A 16,353-nucleotide genomic window follows, 5' to 3' on the forward strand; every position below is an offset into this window, starting at 1 on the left:
TTACATTGGCTTTGGTCCAACCTTCAACTTGATGCAACCAAGAAATCGATTTTGTTCATTATACATTGTTATAACAACAACAAAAATCAACATACTTAATAATAGTAATCACTGTTTATAATTTAGTCAGAAGGCAAAACTGTTGCAATCATGCCACTCACTCAAGTCAGTGTGATGGCTGTGACTGAACACTGTCTACTACTACTAACTAGTACTGCTTTGTCGTTTGGCTCATAGCTACAGACAGCCAGTCTGAGACAGTCTGTTAGGTGTCTGTTAGTGAGGCGGCTCCTGTAATTTGATTTTATTATTTAATCAGGCATATTTATATTTTATATTTGGATCATATTTATATTTGTGTATGTTGTTACATATGCGTTAATGAAATGGGCCAGCGCGCATACTGTGGTATTTAGGGTAAAGCACGCGGCACATGGGATGATTATGCGGATGTACGTGTGTTATCCGAGTCTCTCAGTAAACGACACTAAACGCAAACTGCCTCTGTTGTCATCATTGACAACTTTTTCTTTTTTCTTTTTTTTTATGTCGTTTTCTTTTATTTTTGGGAGCTACAGGGATAGTCTCAAAGATCTACCAGTCGATCGCGATCGATAGGTTTGCGACCACTGGCCTAGAAAATAATTTCTCTTGCATACTCAGAGGAACTCTGTCCTGAAATTTAAAAAAATGTCCAAAGTGGTTGAGGAGAGGGAGGTAGGATCCTCGTTTGGTCTTGAACTCTGACCTCTTACCTATTCTCAAAAGTCAGAGGGCATAAGTGGTTGAGGAAAAGTTGTCACCCACTCTCTGTGATATTCAATGGTGTTATGGTTCATTGGTTACAAATAACATTTTATAGATCAGTGGTCATAGCATGGTTGGCTGTGCAGCGTTTGGATGCTCCAATCGGTCCGAGAAGGGTTACCGAATGTATGGCTTCCCCAAGGACCAAGAGCGCATGAAGAGATGGATGGCATTGGTCAGCCGTCAAAACCTGCAAATGACATGGGCCAGCAACAGTCGAAAAATATGTCATGTAAGTAATGTTCACAGAGGTGACATCACTTGCTAGCATATCAAATGGCATCATATTTCTAAGTGTAGAGAATTATGACTTTTCGATGATATTTGAAGTGCAATGGAAACTGATCTTGCAAGCCTACCTACAGGTACACTTTGAAGATGACCAATTCACTGCCACAAAAACAGGAGGCAAGTTGAAGTTGAGGCCAGATGCTTTGCCAACAGTATTCATTCATCGGCCTAAGCCGAAGAGGAGGAAACCAATCCAAATGGACCACACATATTACGCCAAATTAAACTTCGGTATGATACATGCAGCTAACAATATTCCCTATTTCATGTAATTCAAGGATAGACTACACTCCTAATGAGATGATGACATTATTCATATTAGTACATTCAGCTACAAAACAACCAGAGGTCAGGGATTCTCTGAGGATTTGCATACAAACTTTAGGTCATTTACAAATTTCTACCCAATTATCCATTGCCAGTAGATGAACTTCTACGTCATATCGGTTTCTGATTGTGGTAGATGATTTGATTCATGTTTCGCTTTAATTTCTTTTCTATAGGAGTGTAGTGTACCCTTACATTTGAGATGACAGTAGGTGCAAATACAAAGGCAAAATACATATTGCAGCAACTTTACCTTGTTATTGTTACAGAGATTGCGGGAGATATGGCGAGAGCAATGAAGGGAACATAACACGAGACAGAGGGAGCGATCCAAAGGGCCACTTTGCCAGGGGCAGGTGATCCAGGGATGTGTGTGCCGAGGGCCAGTCAGTCGGGCCAGCAATGAAGAAACAACTTTGTCAGGGCCAGGTGCTCCAGGGACCAGACTGCAGGGGACTGATAGGGCGACCGTGGAGGACCTAATAAGGCATATCAAAATGGAGAAATTAATAAGGAGAGCAGAGAGGGCTCTTGCACAACAAAAAATAATTAATTTGGCGCTAAGAAAGAGGAGCTATTAAGTTGACCAGAAGTTAACACAAATGTTTTACCGAGACCAAAGTAGAGCCCTCTGACAGGAAAAGAAGACAGGAATGCGGTTGGGAAAGGAGACAATTTTAAAAGCAATGGGGGAAAAAAACGCGGGCACCACTGGTTAGAAATCCCTCCAACAAATTTAGATTCCACTGCCTAACATCCGCATGCTGTGAAGAAGGATGCAGGACCCAGGAGTTAAGGTGGAGCCAGGAGTATTGGGGCAAGTTGAGATGCTGAGGCTGATGGAAGGTGGTATGACTGAAGTGGATAGAGGGTGTGTGCTCTCCTTAGATGAGATGTCCATTACTCCAGGCGTGGAGCTCGATATGGGAACGGGGAGGCTATTTGGCAATATCACGCTGCCGGACCACAAAAGATAAGCGACGCGTTCACTGGTGTTTATGCTGGCTGGAGCTACAACACGGAGGAAACAAGTTGTTGCTTACGACTATGAGGCAAATCCACTAATTGCACAGTTTACCGGCCCATCATAGTCAGCATTGTTGAAGCGGCGGCATCTATAGGGCTTTGTGTGCTTAACATCCCCACAGACTTGAATAGAGCAATGTGGAAGTCCCTTGGGGTAACCTATGACAAGCCATGGATCCAGCATCCTGATGAGCCAAACCAGCGCTTCCATTTCATGCCTGACGTTCTTCAGCTTGTCTCGTTTACCCCGGGAGATCGCGATCGTCTACCAAGATAAAAATATATATAATTACGCTGTGCGTAAAAAAAGTGTCGTGCCATGCTTTGTATACAACACATATCACAAACAATTAACACACTGGAAATATGGAACTGTAGACTTATATTGAATGTGACTATATTCAAGACCCAGAAATAAAATATTAATGTCATAAACTGTTGTCAGTGGAAAATAATGCCATTGTATCTTCTCTTTTACAGCAAACTGCAAGATGGCAACCAATGACATTGTGCTTCCCGATGAGATCCAAGAAAAATGCAGTCGCTATAGCTTGCTGAGATGGCTCAACAACACGCTAAAAGTTAAATTTAATCATGTGTCACAGACATGCTCAGGTAAAACCCATCAATAGATTAAAAAATGTCCCTATTTGAATTGGAAATGCCAGGTCAACCTTCTCAACATCTGTGTGTTTTGTTCAGGTGCCACTCACTGCCAGTTCATGCACTGGCTGTTCCCAGGCTCGCTCGACATGAGCCAAGTGAAGTTCCAGGCAAGGAACGAGGAGGAATTCAGGCACAACTACAATCTGCTTCAGGAAGCATTTGATAAGAGCGGCATTACCAAGGTTAATACTTATACTTAAATTATTTCGTAATAATAACAGAAGATAGTCATTACAATTCTCATCTTCCTTCTTTGCTGTGAGATTAGGTTTAAAGGACAACATCAGTATCATTTTGACTGACCACCAATATCAGAGATGACCTTTTCTTGTGTGCAGTGTATGATTTTTAGAACAAACAGTCTTATCAGAACAAGCCAAATGTATTTTTCTCTTCTAGTTGTGTAATCAATTAATTATAGCAGGTTCTTTAAAAATAACACATTAGGCCACATGTATTTAACATTGCGTACTGTATGCTTTGTCTTTTTCCAGGGAATACCCATTGGAGAACTGGTCACCGGCTCATTCAAAGTAAACTTCATCTTCTTGAAGTGGTTCAAGACGTTTTTTACAGAAAACATCAAAGATATGGACTACGACCCAGTCCAAGCACGGGCTGGTGAAGGAATCTCTCCCGCGCTTATAATGATGAACTCCCCAAAAAGAGGTAGGCCTCAAGTGCCATACCAAAATAGCCACATTTTTTTTATTTTGATTTTGTAGTTCATAACCTCCAAAGAAAGCTGCAATGATAAAAGCAGATTTAATTATGGGGCCACAGACTTCTGTTCCTCCAAATACGTTTTAAACCATGTCAAAGGGTAGGCTTGTTGCTCAATCGATTCCATCCTTATATCATTAATTTGGTCACCTTATGTTTGTATGAAACATCTAGTCTAGTGCAAGCGCTGTACTAGATGTAAAAAGTAGGATAGTCAAATTAATTGTAAGAATGAGTTGTGAAGACTGAAGCCGTAAAATGGCTATCAGGACTTAGAGTATGAAACCAAACAAGCATCAGTTTTGAGCAGAAGGAAACACATGGCTGCTATTGGTTGTTCAATTGAGTAAGCTGACAAATGGAAACCTAGAATGTGCCTTATGTTTGACAAACATTTTTATCATTATGTCTATGCATTTTCAATTAAGTTATTTTTCACTTGGCAGCGAGTTGGAGACTGGAACCTGATGTTGAAGAAACGAAGGCTGCCCAAAATTTCCCCTACACTGAGAAGTGGAAGGAGATGTACAGTTGGGCAGAGCCCAGCACTTGTGGAGAGCTCTACGCTTACTGCAATGTGTGTGGTACAGACTTGTTGACATATCGCAAAGGCATCCAGGATCTAACCCGACACTTTGTCACAAACAAACACAAGACAAGGGCCAAAAAAGCCCAACTGGAACTTCAAGCCCCAAAAACAGGGCCATTGCCCTGTAGCGAGGTTGTCGTGCAGTTCATAAACAAATACTGTTCGTCAAGCTCCTCTGGTGGAGACCAGCCGTCTAGAGACTTTGCACGCTATATGCTGGGATTAGAGTTTCCCACTGATGTTTTATCGATTTGCAAGCAAACACCGTACTGCTTGTACGTGTACGGAGGGGTGACACTGGAGGAGGCGGTCACCGTGTCTGTGGTTCTCGTTGGCTTCTTCGACATAGAATCTGCTACTCACCATATCAGGCTTCTGGACGTTCTGCCCTCTCCTGCAGAAGAAGCAGGGGAAGAACCAAAGAAAACAGGAGGAGCTGTGGTTGAGGCCATGAAGAGATTCAGCCTTCCCTTGATTAATCTATCTGCTGTTTACGTTGATGGCACTGGTGCTTCCGCGGAGCAGATCTGCTCACAGCTCAGGGAGTTCAATCCAAACCTAGTTGCCTTCGGAGATCTGGATAAGTTGGCGGATGCTGCCTGCCATGCCGCAGTCACGGCCCTCTCTGCTTCGGTTCTGAAGATCATTTCAGAGCTCCATGCATATTTCAAGTCCACCTCCATGGAGATTGATTGTTTAAAGGATCTGTTCGCTTCTGAAAACAATGACAGCAAATCATTTCATCCTAGTAGAGACTGCCTTAACTTTAGTCAATTAGTCAGGAAGATGCTGGAAACGTGGCCAGATCTAGTTTCCTTCTTCGATTCTTGCAAGAAGGACAATGACAAAGTCCAGCCAATCTTTGTCATGCTGCAGGACGCAAACCTCAAGGCAACCTTTAAGTTCCTGGCTTTGGCCCTGAAGCCTCTTGAGGCTTTCCAAAAGGATCTAGAGATGCATGATGGAGATACAGGGGCAGACCTGGTGCGCATCTTACAAGAATCCAGCAGCTTGTTGCACACCTATGCCGCCCACTTCCTCAAGCCACAGGCTGCAGAGCGCTTCCTTGAGGAGCACGATGCCCGTGTCCTTACAGACAAGACGCTTCACCGGTCAGGAGCCGACCTCGTGGCTGGGGGTTTAGCCGTGGAGGACCTGCTGAATGAGCCTCTTACACAGCAGGTCTTGTCATTCTACATGACACTCACAGGTCTCATTGCTAAAGAGGTGCCACTAAGTAACAGGATCCTGAAGAGCATGGCGCAGCTCCTGAACCCCGAGACCAAACTCAAAGTAACAGACACGGCCGTGGAAGAACTGGGAAAGAGGCTTGGAGTCTGCAGGACTGAAGGAGAGGTGAACCAGCTCACCAAAGAGCTTCTGGAGTACCAGCAGAGCGAAGAAGAACAGGAGGAAGCTGGAGAACACCAAGATACATCTAGCATCTCACTGGAGAAGCACTGGGCCGGCGTGCTCAAAAACAGGCACTCTTCCTCCGTCCTCAGGAACCTGGTCTTGAGCCTGCTGTCCTTCCCTTGTCCTCCCCTCGAGGCCGAGATAGTCTACGCTCAGGTGCATGAATGTCAAAGGAATTCCAATTGGATTTGTCTGTTAAGGAGTCTTATTTGTTATGTATTAACCCATGCTACATGGGTCTTGTCTTAGGCCGTCGCAAGCGGAGATGCCATATTGTTTTCGGAAGAAAGAGAGGATTCGATTATGGAGGAGGGTTTGAACACCACTATTTCTGAGGGCACTAGTATCTCCCCTGTCCAGAATGGCATAAAGATGGAAGATGATTGTAGTGTATCAGGTGAGTTCAGAGACTGAAACTGCCTTAGCCTCTGTATATGATCTCGATCTTTGTTCTGATTAGTGATGTTGCAATGGACAGAATGCTCTTTTAATGGTGTAGCTCTATTCTGGACCAAACATCGGACAAAATTGTTTATAAACTATTATTTTCTTTTCAGTTCTGCACCACATGAAAGTTATTTAAAGCTTAGGTGGGCAATTATGGAGAAACAGCCAGAGTAAGCTTGAATTGGAATATGGAACCCAAAAATGCTTCGATAATAGATTGCCTACCCTAGTATTAAAGCTACAGTTTGTATGGTCGAGTGGCATCCAGTGTAACAAACTTTGCAGAATATTCTGAATATTCTTTTCATAAGTGTTTCATTTGTGTATAATCCCATGAAAATATTCAGTTGCATGCAACCTGAAACACCAACACTAAATGCCATTTAAACCTACACTCTGAACCTTTAATATAGAATTCAATAAAAGTAAGCAATCTAAACAATGCCTTTGTTTAGCTGGTCTATACTGAAACAACGCCCTACCAATCAAATTATTGTAAATATTACAATCCAGAGATTATAATTATTAAAGCCTTTTAGTGCCTATATTACACCAATCTTAAGTATAGTCGACAAGATAACCGTACTTAATATGATTACATTCTGCATAGAAATTATGATTTTGACAGTAATGATGATTCTTTTCACTAATATTCATTCAAAATGAATGCATCAATCTCTGTTTTCTTTTCTTCTACCAGTGAATTACCTTAATGGGACAGTTAAGCCATGCACAGTTCTCCTGAGGAAGCTCATCCGTAAGAAAGATATACTGAGATAATTTAAATAATATTTGTCGCATAATTTAATTGAATTTGACCACACGAGAATGAATACAGAATGTGGTACACCACTAAAATGCCAATGATGTATCTGTAATCTCTTTTGTTTCAAATGTCATAAATATTAATGATAATGATGCATATCTTACTGTTGAAGGATTGTTTGTGTTATTTGAATATTTAACATCACCTAATGAACATTGTAGTTGAAATAATAAGTAAATCATGTAAAACTATCAATAGATGTGTGTATATATACTAATTTTGGATTCACATTTAGATTAGTGATTATATTCATAAATGAAAAATGTCCTATGTGCACAATTTAGAGAATATTTTATTTGTTTTTCTTCTAAGAACCAAATATTGGGGATGACAAAGATGGACTCGTCTCCAGCCAAGAGGTAGGACATCGGTATACGTAATATGAATATGTTTGGCTTGTTTTTGATTCAAATCCAAGGCTATTTTATAAATATTAGATACTATGATGGTCTGTGAAAATGTATCAGTTGGGAATACATGGGGAGGTTTTGCATGTTTTGGTTTGACACACCCATAAATCTGGGATATTTCTAATGTCTTCACATTTCTTTGGGAAATTTTCTCTTCTTTATTTCTTTACACTTCACGAACTATAACTTTCATCCTCTGAGACTTTTCCCATTTTGGTGAACTGCATGGTGAGCAACGTTAGTGTGTGCGTGCCCAAGGGGACAGGGGTGTCGTTCAGAAAGGCTGGCTTGAAACAGGGCTCAGGATGTACCCGCCACCTGCGTGGGCATGCTGTATGTGTGAGTATAATGAGATGGATTCTCTCTCAGGGGCCCACTAGGGGAGGTAATGGTTGGGAGACCAGCTTGCGGCAGAAGCCCCCGTCCCGCGCAGTGTTTCAGGCCGGCCGGGGCACCTGGGCGAAGCCTGTAGGTCTTGATAAGGACAGCCCAAGGGGACGGGAGTCTGAGGATGAGTTGGTAGGTGTACTCACATATCCTACCAGACCAATCCCACTTGACCATCCTCTTATGGTTCCACATGAAAGCACTGTGATACACGTCCTAGCCTTAAGTGTCCCTGTTGGTTATATCAGACTAACCCTGGGCTAACCATGTTTACCTTCTCTGATAGGGCTGGTGTTAACCAAGCCTGAGGTAGATAATAAGGCCTGCTTGCCCTCTCTAATAACATCTCTTTGGCTGGGTGCCTGCTTTCATTCTAAACCACACGGCCATTGGAAGAAAGGGATCGGGTCTTTCAGGGTTATTGTGTAAAATGTGAAGGCTCACTGTATGCTTTTCAACTCAAACTGTGCCACCTGGTTCTTGTGGCTGGGCTTTCAGGGGAAAGAAACTTCACCATCCAGTAGGATTACACAGAGCGGTCGAAATATGAGACGGGTCCAAGCCTATCAGGTAAGATAGATATCATCTGATAAACGCAGGCTAAGACCGCCATCTAAATTGAAACATACAGTTCAATGGACGGATGGATCTGTCGTTAAAGAGACATAAGTTTTGTTTTCATTTACTGTTTTTTTTTTTGTAATGTAACATGTCCATGCAGACCCAAAAAGCGTACTTGAACCTGGCATGAAGGGTTCCCGGGAAATGTACCCATTTACTGGTTGGCAGGGGGGGCAGGGCCCTGATTGATAGGAGTGGGAACAGGACTGAGTGGTTCCTTCTTGGCAGGATGGGAAGGGCTTCCTGAACGGAGAGCTGGTGTGGGGGAGTCTGAAGGGCTTCTCCATGTGGCCCGGGATGGTCGTGCCCTGGAAGACCAAGTCAGCGCCCCCTGGGATGAGACGCGTGGAGTGGTTTGGAGACGGGATGTTCTCGGAGGTAAGAGGGACCTCCACTCTGTGTGTGTGTGGGCACTCAAATCATTGCGGTTTCTTCAGATCTCAGCATGAATCCACATGTCTTTGTGTTTTTGTGTTGCAGATCCCCTCTACAGGCCTTTTGCCGTTTCATGCCTTTACTCGCTGCTTCTGCAAAAATTCCTACGCCAGCCTGCCCACGTACAAGGACGCTATCTACCAGATCATTGAGGTAAGAGGATCTACCTCTTCATGAGAAATATTCATCCATTTGTAGCGCCTTTTTAGGATTGCATCGATCTTTCTGAGAATATTAAGGAATACTTTTCGACCAAAATAATAGTAATACTAATGTATCGGTCATTGGTTAGCTTCTATTTATCTATAAACTCGACTTGGTGTAAATGTGAAGATCGGGCTAAGGAATCAAGTGGAGGAAACAAAGTTGTTATGGTTGATGCCTTAAGAGATGAATAAAACCTTTTTTATAAAAATTGTTTTTTAAAAGAGATTTCAAAGTGGTTACAAAGCTGGCTAATGTGAGGTCACCAGGCAGGCTGTTTCAATATTTGGGGCCTTGGATGGCAAATGCCCGGTCAGAAGGTCACCAACCTACACTGAGGAAAAACCAATAGGGCCAATCAGAGGACTTCAGGGAACGACCGGCACGTTGCAGTAGGAGCTCAGTGAGGACACTAGGTTCCAGAACACATAGCATGAATAAGTCTTTAGTGAACTTAATCATGGCAGTCTCATTACAGTGCGGGCCTCTAAAACCTGAATGATTATTTTAGAATAAGCCTTGTTACTTTAGTGGCCAGGAATTAAGGGGGAGATACGTTTTTCAAAAACCTTGGATCATGGGGATTTGAAATGGGTCTGTAGTTGATAGGGGTCAGACCCGGGTTTCTTTAGAAGCCGCCGACCTAAGGCACGTTTTAAATGAGGAGTGAACGAAACCAGGGACTATAGCACAATATGTAATGCTGAACGTTAGTGAAGGCTTTACACCGAGCACCCTGTCCGCTCTGCTTCCAGCTGGCCGGGGAGCGCTGCAGGAAGTCGTTTGGAGCGGCGAAGGGAGGCAAGGAGGACGAGCTCAATCTGATGCTGAACTGGGCCCACGGGGGATTCCTTCCAAGCGGGCCGGATGGCTTCCGGCCCCCTGGCTGTAAGTGTTCCCTCTGCTGGACGTGTGTCTCGTACCGGAGTGTACCGTGTACGGGACGTGTCGTCTGAACTGCCATCGTTTTACAGCTAACCACTTAATTTTTGTGTATTTCTTCCAAGGTTCTAGACTCAGCCTTTTGACCCACTTTACATATTTGATACATAATTGTTCTCTATTCTATTTATTTTAAACACAGATACACAGGCAGATCATTCAGACAGTGCACAGTCAGACTACAATCCGCCAGCTAAAAGGAAAAATGTTAGCAAAGCAAAAGCGATTGCACTTGCAGTCACCTACAACAGAGGTAAGTAGTGACTGTTAGAAGTCCTGAAGTCTTTCTGCTTATATTTAGGTGCACGTTTGTGCGACTATTATTGCATTCTTTTTTTTTATTATGATTTATTTTACTTTGCAGAATCAATGATACAGGAAATTGAAGACAAGGGTAAAAAGATTGAAGGTATGCTTGAGTTCCTGTTACAATTTATTATTTTAAGACCTGAAGCATCTATATATCAGGGAAAAACTTAATGTTTTTGTTACAGATTTCTGTATGTCTTGTGGATCACCTGAGACAGAAATCTTCCATCCACTGTTTGTTGGCAGTCTCTGTTTGAAGTGCAAGGTAATCAAATATCCATCATTTAAATTAATCATTTATTCAGTTGACCTCAACCAGCCCCTCTCACTATTCTATTGTAATAAATATTTAGTTGCAAACACTGTTTGCTCCTAGTGTGCTAGTGATGTGTTAAATGCAGAAATCACATTTGGTTGTACTTGTACTTTCTTCTTCTGTTGGTGTTACTGTATTAACAAGTAACGTTCAAATAATGTTTTGCAGGACAACTTTATGGAGACGCTTTATCGCTACGACGAAGATGGCTACCAGTCGTACTGCACCGTTTGCTGTGGCGGCCTCGAGGTGATTCTCTGCGGCAATGCCAGCTGCTGCAGGTATGTACTGTACTGATGTACGCCCTGCATTCAGTTAGTATTAGTATGGACAAACCATGTAGTGTGTAGCCACCTGACATCGCTGTCCCTTGGATAGAGTTCAACTTCTTCACTGAATGTGGGACATTCAGACTTCATCAGACTGTGTTATTGATAGATCTCTTTCGCTGTGTCCTTATTCCTCAGATGTTTCTGCAAGGATTGCCTCAACATCCTGGTGGGCCAGGGGACCTTCGATCTGCTGAAGGACATCGACCCTTGGAGCTGCTACGTATGCAAGCCATCCGAGTGCGGTGGGAACCTGATGCTGAGGTCCGACTGGAGGCTGAAGGTCCAGGAGTTCTTCGTCAACAACAGTGCACTGGCATTCGTAAGTCATACCTGCCGATGTCTTTCCTTAAAGGGACCCAGGGGTAGAAGAACTAACACAACAGCCAGGGATGGAACACATTGAGGAGACACAACTGACAATTCAAAGGTAGATTAAGTCTGGGAAACGCAAAGAGAAGCAGAGCGGAGCCACGGAACAGAAGCTAAAAAGGCAAATGACAATCAAAATGAGGGGGAGCTCCACATAAAATGAATGCAAAGGAAGGGCCAGAGAGAGAGAGAGAGAGAGAGAGAGAGGGTCTAGTTTTATCGTCAAAAAGATTGTCATATGTCTTATCCTCTTTTCCTTCACCTCATTGGAAAAAGTCAGTGAGAGATGTGAGAATATGAAAATTACAGAGGAAACATAAGATGAGATAAGATAAGATTATCCTTTATTAGTCCCACAGTTGGGAAATTTGCAACATCCGGAAAATTTGACTGAACACTAGGCTACACAATGATGCAACAACAGATGTTATGGACGTGGCTCTGCTGTGGTGCAACTACAATGAACCGCAGAACCACAAGTAAAAGCGCTCTTAGATACTAAAACCCTGTGTGTTCTTACTGTGTTATTTCATGCAGATCTATAATTACGTGGACAACACTGTGAAAATATATCATTCATTACCACTGTTGGAAATTAAATATTTATCAACATGAACCCCAATAAGTATGAATCATACTAACTGGGATTGATGTTGATAAACAGGAGTGGACAGGAGGGTGAGCCACCATTCTCAATGTGAAAGCCACTTCGTCTCACTTTATTGACTCAGAGTCTACATTCATTTGTTTATTTAAATTCCAACTGTGGTAATGAAGGTATGTGTCCGCCTTTATTGAGCCTGCATTAGACAACACACAGGGGCGAAGATGTATTTTAGTAAACAAGAAGTTCCACCATCACATCTGGTGTCACACAATGACGCAGTCTAGTGTGAGTGCAGTCTGATTTTCTTGACACCGCTGTTTTCTGTTTCTAAGTTCTTACGAAGGCTTCTTCACATCTTTCTTTTACCTCATGACGTTTCATCCATGTCAGGGAAAAGTGGATAGGAAAGGACATTGTTAGGGGGACAACGTTTTAGTTGGTGACAGAGGCCCAGGGAAAAAAACTGGCTTTGCAACAGCTCATAGCAGCCTTTGTCGAGGTACTGAAAGCGCTAGTGAATATGTGTGCATTTGTGTGCATGGGGATAGTGACCTCTCATACAATACCTCTTAGAATCTAAGCATACAGTTGTTATTGGCTGCAAGGGCAGACTTGAGGCCAGAAGTGATTTGATCATTGTTTTAACCTAGGAACCCCATCGAGTGTACCCCTCCATCTCTGCTGACCAGCGCAGACCCATCAGAGTGCTGTCACTATTCGATGGCATTGCAACAGGTTGGTTCCTCCTTCTTACACGATTGTCAAGGAAACGTTTTCCAAATGCATATCAGACTACATTTCATTCACATTGAATTTGAATTGAGCATTCACATGGATATCTATCTTTCTATATACTTACTACTATACTTACTCTATTACTTACTATATATATAGTGATATATCTAGGTATCTATATTTAAATGTATAAAAACCCGAATCCCATTTCTCTGCTCCTGCAGGTTACCTCGTACTCAAGGAGCTGGGCATCAAAGTGGAGCGCTACGTGGCCTCAGAGATATGCGGCGATTCCATCGCCGTGGGAATGATCAAACACCAGGGAAAGATCGAATACGTCAGCGACGTGCGCACAATCACAAGGAAAACTGTGAGCAGCATTTCCAGACATAAATTTCACAGTCATACCGTCATTTTTGCGTTAGTTAATTATTGAGGCTGTGTGTTTGTCACTTGACAGATTTAATCGCCAGACCTCGTTTTTAAGGAAATAGCTCATTTTCCAACCACTCACCACTTCTCTGCTTCCTACCAGCTGGCCGAATGGGGTCCGTTTGACCTGCTTATCGGAGGCAGTCCCTGTAACGATCTGTCCATGGTGAACCCTCTTCGAAAAGGATTGTTTGGTAAGAATTTGACACGCATCTAGTTCAGAGGAAAATAAGGTTAAAATAAGCATTATTCAAATGTTATAGGTTAAATAACTAGCTACCTTCTCATATTAAGATTCAGCCTGAATGATGTCCTGTTTATCATTGGTAAACTACAGCAATGCAGTTCAAATGTATCGCACTGAAAAAAAACGATTAGGAATGCAGGGATATCTTGTCACCATTATGTTGCTGGGTACTCGATAGGTTATGAATATCAATAAATTTGGGGGCAAATTAGCATCATGTTTGAATTTGTTTGAAACAGAATAATCCACCAAAATCATGACAAACCCTGTATGAATTTCCAATTTTTGTCTCTCCTGCCTCCCTTCTCCCAGAGGGCACTGGCAGACTGTTTTTTGAGTTCTACCGCATGCTGACCATGATGAGGCCTAAAGAAGATGACGACCGCCCGTTCTTCTGGTTGTTTGAGAATGTGGTGTTCATGGGTGCCAATGACAAGTCAGATATCTGCAGATTCCTTGAGGTGTGTGTTCGTGGGAACCTGCAAACCTTGTCAATTTTTATTCTAAGGCAATAGATTGTTATCAGTTTCATGTATTTTTTTTCTCCCATTTTCCAGTGTAACCCCATTCTTATTGACGCAGTGAAAGTCAGTCCTGCGCACAGAGCTCGCTATTTCTGGGGAAACGTCCCTGGCATGCACAGGTACATAGATATGAATACCATAATTGCATTTTTCCAAACAGATATTGTAAAAGTGGAAGTCAAACGTTGTAGGGAATCCAGTTACTTTGGGTTATTGCAGATGTAACAGGACATAAAGTATATCTAATAACATTGTCTCTTACTCACTCTCTTCTTTTGTGTCTTCAGGCCTCTTGCAACATCTCTAGATGACAAAGTTGGCCTCCAGGATTGTTTGGAAGTGGGACGCAAAGCAAAGGTAAAAGAACATCAGGATTCACTTAATAATATAATATAATATTCATAATATTTGTGCATTTACACTTTCCTTGAAAATGTTGAATTATGAAACCTTATTCCCATTTGTCCTTCCCTGTTCCTGTAGTTTGAGAAAGTCCGCACCATCACAACAAAATCCAACTCCATAAGGCAGGGAAAGGATGGTCCTCTTCCGGTGGACATGAACGGGAAAGAGGACTACCTCTGGTGTACCGAGATGGAGCAGTAAGTTTTTCCAGACAATCAATGGCAATCAACAATAAGAGAATAGGGTTTCACTTCAACCACAACAGCATTTGTTATCGAACACAGGAGAATTGCTTTAATTGATATTCTGCACACATCTAATGAGTCACTGTACGAGCTTCAATCGATTGAATCTATTGTTAATATTCCCTTAATTGTTTGTATGTTTCGTTTTTGTGTTGCTGCAGAATCTTTGGCTTCCCTAAACACTACACAGACGTGAACAACATGGGCCGGTGCCAGAGGCAGAGGGTCTTGGGTCGCTCCTGGAGCGTCCCGGTCATCCGCCACCTCTTCGCCCCCCTCAAGGACTATTTTGAATGTGAATCAGGACAGTAAGCTGCAGGCACGATGTGGCAGAACTACTGTTCTGTCCCCTATGTTTTAAACACCCATACAGAGATTCTCTTTAATACTTTCACAATGAAATGCTTACTTTTTATTCAATGATTTATTTTATTGTCGAACTTATGTGACCCTATTAACAGGAATCAGATTTGTCAGTGATTGATCATGGAGGATGCTTTTACATTCAAGCAATGGTGCTGTGCTGAATCCAAACTGTAACACAATGTTCTACCTCGATACTTATTTTTGACCACAACCTTTCGTTTTTTTAACCTGTATTTAAATGATGTATGAAAGGGATGAACTGGTATTTTAATTAGGATTAGGAGTTATGTCTATGAGGTAATCTCATGATAGCATAATAAAGGGCTGTTAGATTTAAACTGTGCTACTAACATGACATAGCAGTTAGGTATCTTAAATAATTAACTCTTCATTAGCTTCTTTTTATAAATTTATCTTCTGTGTGTTCAAACCAAAAGCTAACCACATTTTCTACCCACGTACGCACTTGAGTTTGATCGTGCGATAGGCGCAGAATGCCGCAGGGGGGGAATCAATGTTTCTTTCCGCCAATTAATTCTCACCAATGGCCGAGATATCCACCATTGCAAGTCTTTACCTGTAGTGCAAGTACCGTCGTCTATGGTTTCATAATATCATCCAGAGGCGCAAACAGTTTTTGGCCGTGATATTATAGAGCTCTGGGAGTCCGCAAACAGCAACAATTACATTCCTCCTTCCATTTTTCTGTTCAACCTGGACTTCAGGGAGTGAAGGCTGATAGGCTGTCATGAAAAGGCATCAAGCAAAATTTGTGGGAAAGTTGTACAACTCAAAATATATACAACTCGATGGAAATACACAAATACATAAAAATTGACTTTTTGGTTTGAACTCACCTTAACTCAATGTAAACTTTGTTTTCTCCACTTGTCATTTTGTAATGAACAATTTCACAAAGTTCTCTTTAAACGTCCGATCTAATCATCTTGTTATTAATTAAGCTGCTGAGGACTTAGATGTGTTCCAGTAGCAAATATGCCACTGAGTCATTTTAGCATTTTGTAAAAAAAAAAAAGAAATGTTGTTTGTTTGCCTTTTTACTTTTTTTTAATAATACTAAGATGCACACTGATGTTCAATAGTAAGTTTTATTGTTCTTTGGTTTCACTCTTTGTTTTAAATCTTGACTGAAGACTTCTATGAAAGGTAATATTGTCAATTTGAATGACCCATGGTGCTATACAATATGCCTTTCACACTACGTCTGTGTTTGATTCAGCTCACTTGTTTCCTCAGTACCTATTCCCTCCATGGGGAACATTGCATAGTAAACCTTTAGGAGGGCCTGTACATTGTGAATAACTGGTTCTTACCTAGGCTAAATGGTT

General features: G+C 42.0%; 1 protein-coding gene across 4 annotated transcripts; it reads left to right on the plus strand.

Moving 5' to 3' along the window:
- The first annotated feature begins 1,276 nt into the window (after positions 1 to 1,276).
- On the plus strand, positions 1,277 to 16,086 carry dnmt3ba (DNA (cytosine-5-)-methyltransferase 3 beta, duplicate a). Of its 4 annotated transcripts, none has more exons than XM_079741208.1 (26): positions 1,277 to 1,329; positions 2,932 to 3,066; positions 3,154 to 3,299; positions 3,612 to 3,786; positions 4,287 to 6,001; positions 6,095 to 6,242; positions 6,993 to 7,049; positions 7,431 to 7,477; positions 7,898 to 8,047; positions 8,414 to 8,485; positions 8,765 to 8,914; positions 9,017 to 9,124; positions 9,931 to 10,063; positions 10,260 to 10,370; positions 10,482 to 10,526; positions 10,612 to 10,691; positions 10,911 to 11,023; positions 11,210 to 11,393; positions 12,701 to 12,785; positions 13,010 to 13,155; positions 13,321 to 13,411; positions 13,777 to 13,925; positions 14,022 to 14,107; positions 14,276 to 14,345; positions 14,472 to 14,590; positions 14,800 to 16,086. In XM_079741208.1, the coding sequence occupies exons 1-26, from the start codon at positions 1,296 to 1,298 to the stop codon at positions 14,948 to 14,950; spliced, it is 4,500 nt and encodes a 1,499-aa protein (XP_079597334.1). In that variant the 5' UTR covers positions 1,277 to 1,295; the 3' UTR covers positions 14,951 to 16,086. The 4 variants fall into 4 exon arrangements, with proteins under 4 accessions (XP_079597334.1, XP_079597337.1, XP_079597336.1 ...); XM_079741209.1 differs by lacking the exon at positions 1,277 to 1,329 and adding an exon at positions 2,596 to 2,747; XM_079741211.1 differs by lacking the exon at positions 7,898 to 8,047.
- Positions 16,087 to 16,353: the final 267 nt, after the last annotated feature.

Source organism: Pollachius pollachius (assembly GCF_949987615.1).
Source record: "Pollachius pollachius genome assembly, chromosome: 8".
NCBI classification, from domain to species: Eukaryota; Metazoa; Chordata; class Actinopteri; order Gadiformes; family Gadidae; genus Pollachius; species Pollachius pollachius.

Bases quoted from the DNA above. Each gene is read 5' to 3' on its own strand.
- dnmt3ba (XM_079741208.1), top strand. From the start codon at position 1,296: ATGGACCACACATATTACGCCAAATTAAACTTCG. The intron at 10,527-10,611 runs GTATGCTTGAGT...TTTTTGTTACAG, and splicing joins CAAGGGTAAAAAGATTGAAG to ATTTCTGTATGTCTTGTGGA. The intron at 11,024-11,209 runs GTATGTACTGTA...CTTATTCCTCAG, and splicing joins GGCAATGCCAGCTGCTGCAG to ATGTTTCTGCAAGGATTGCC.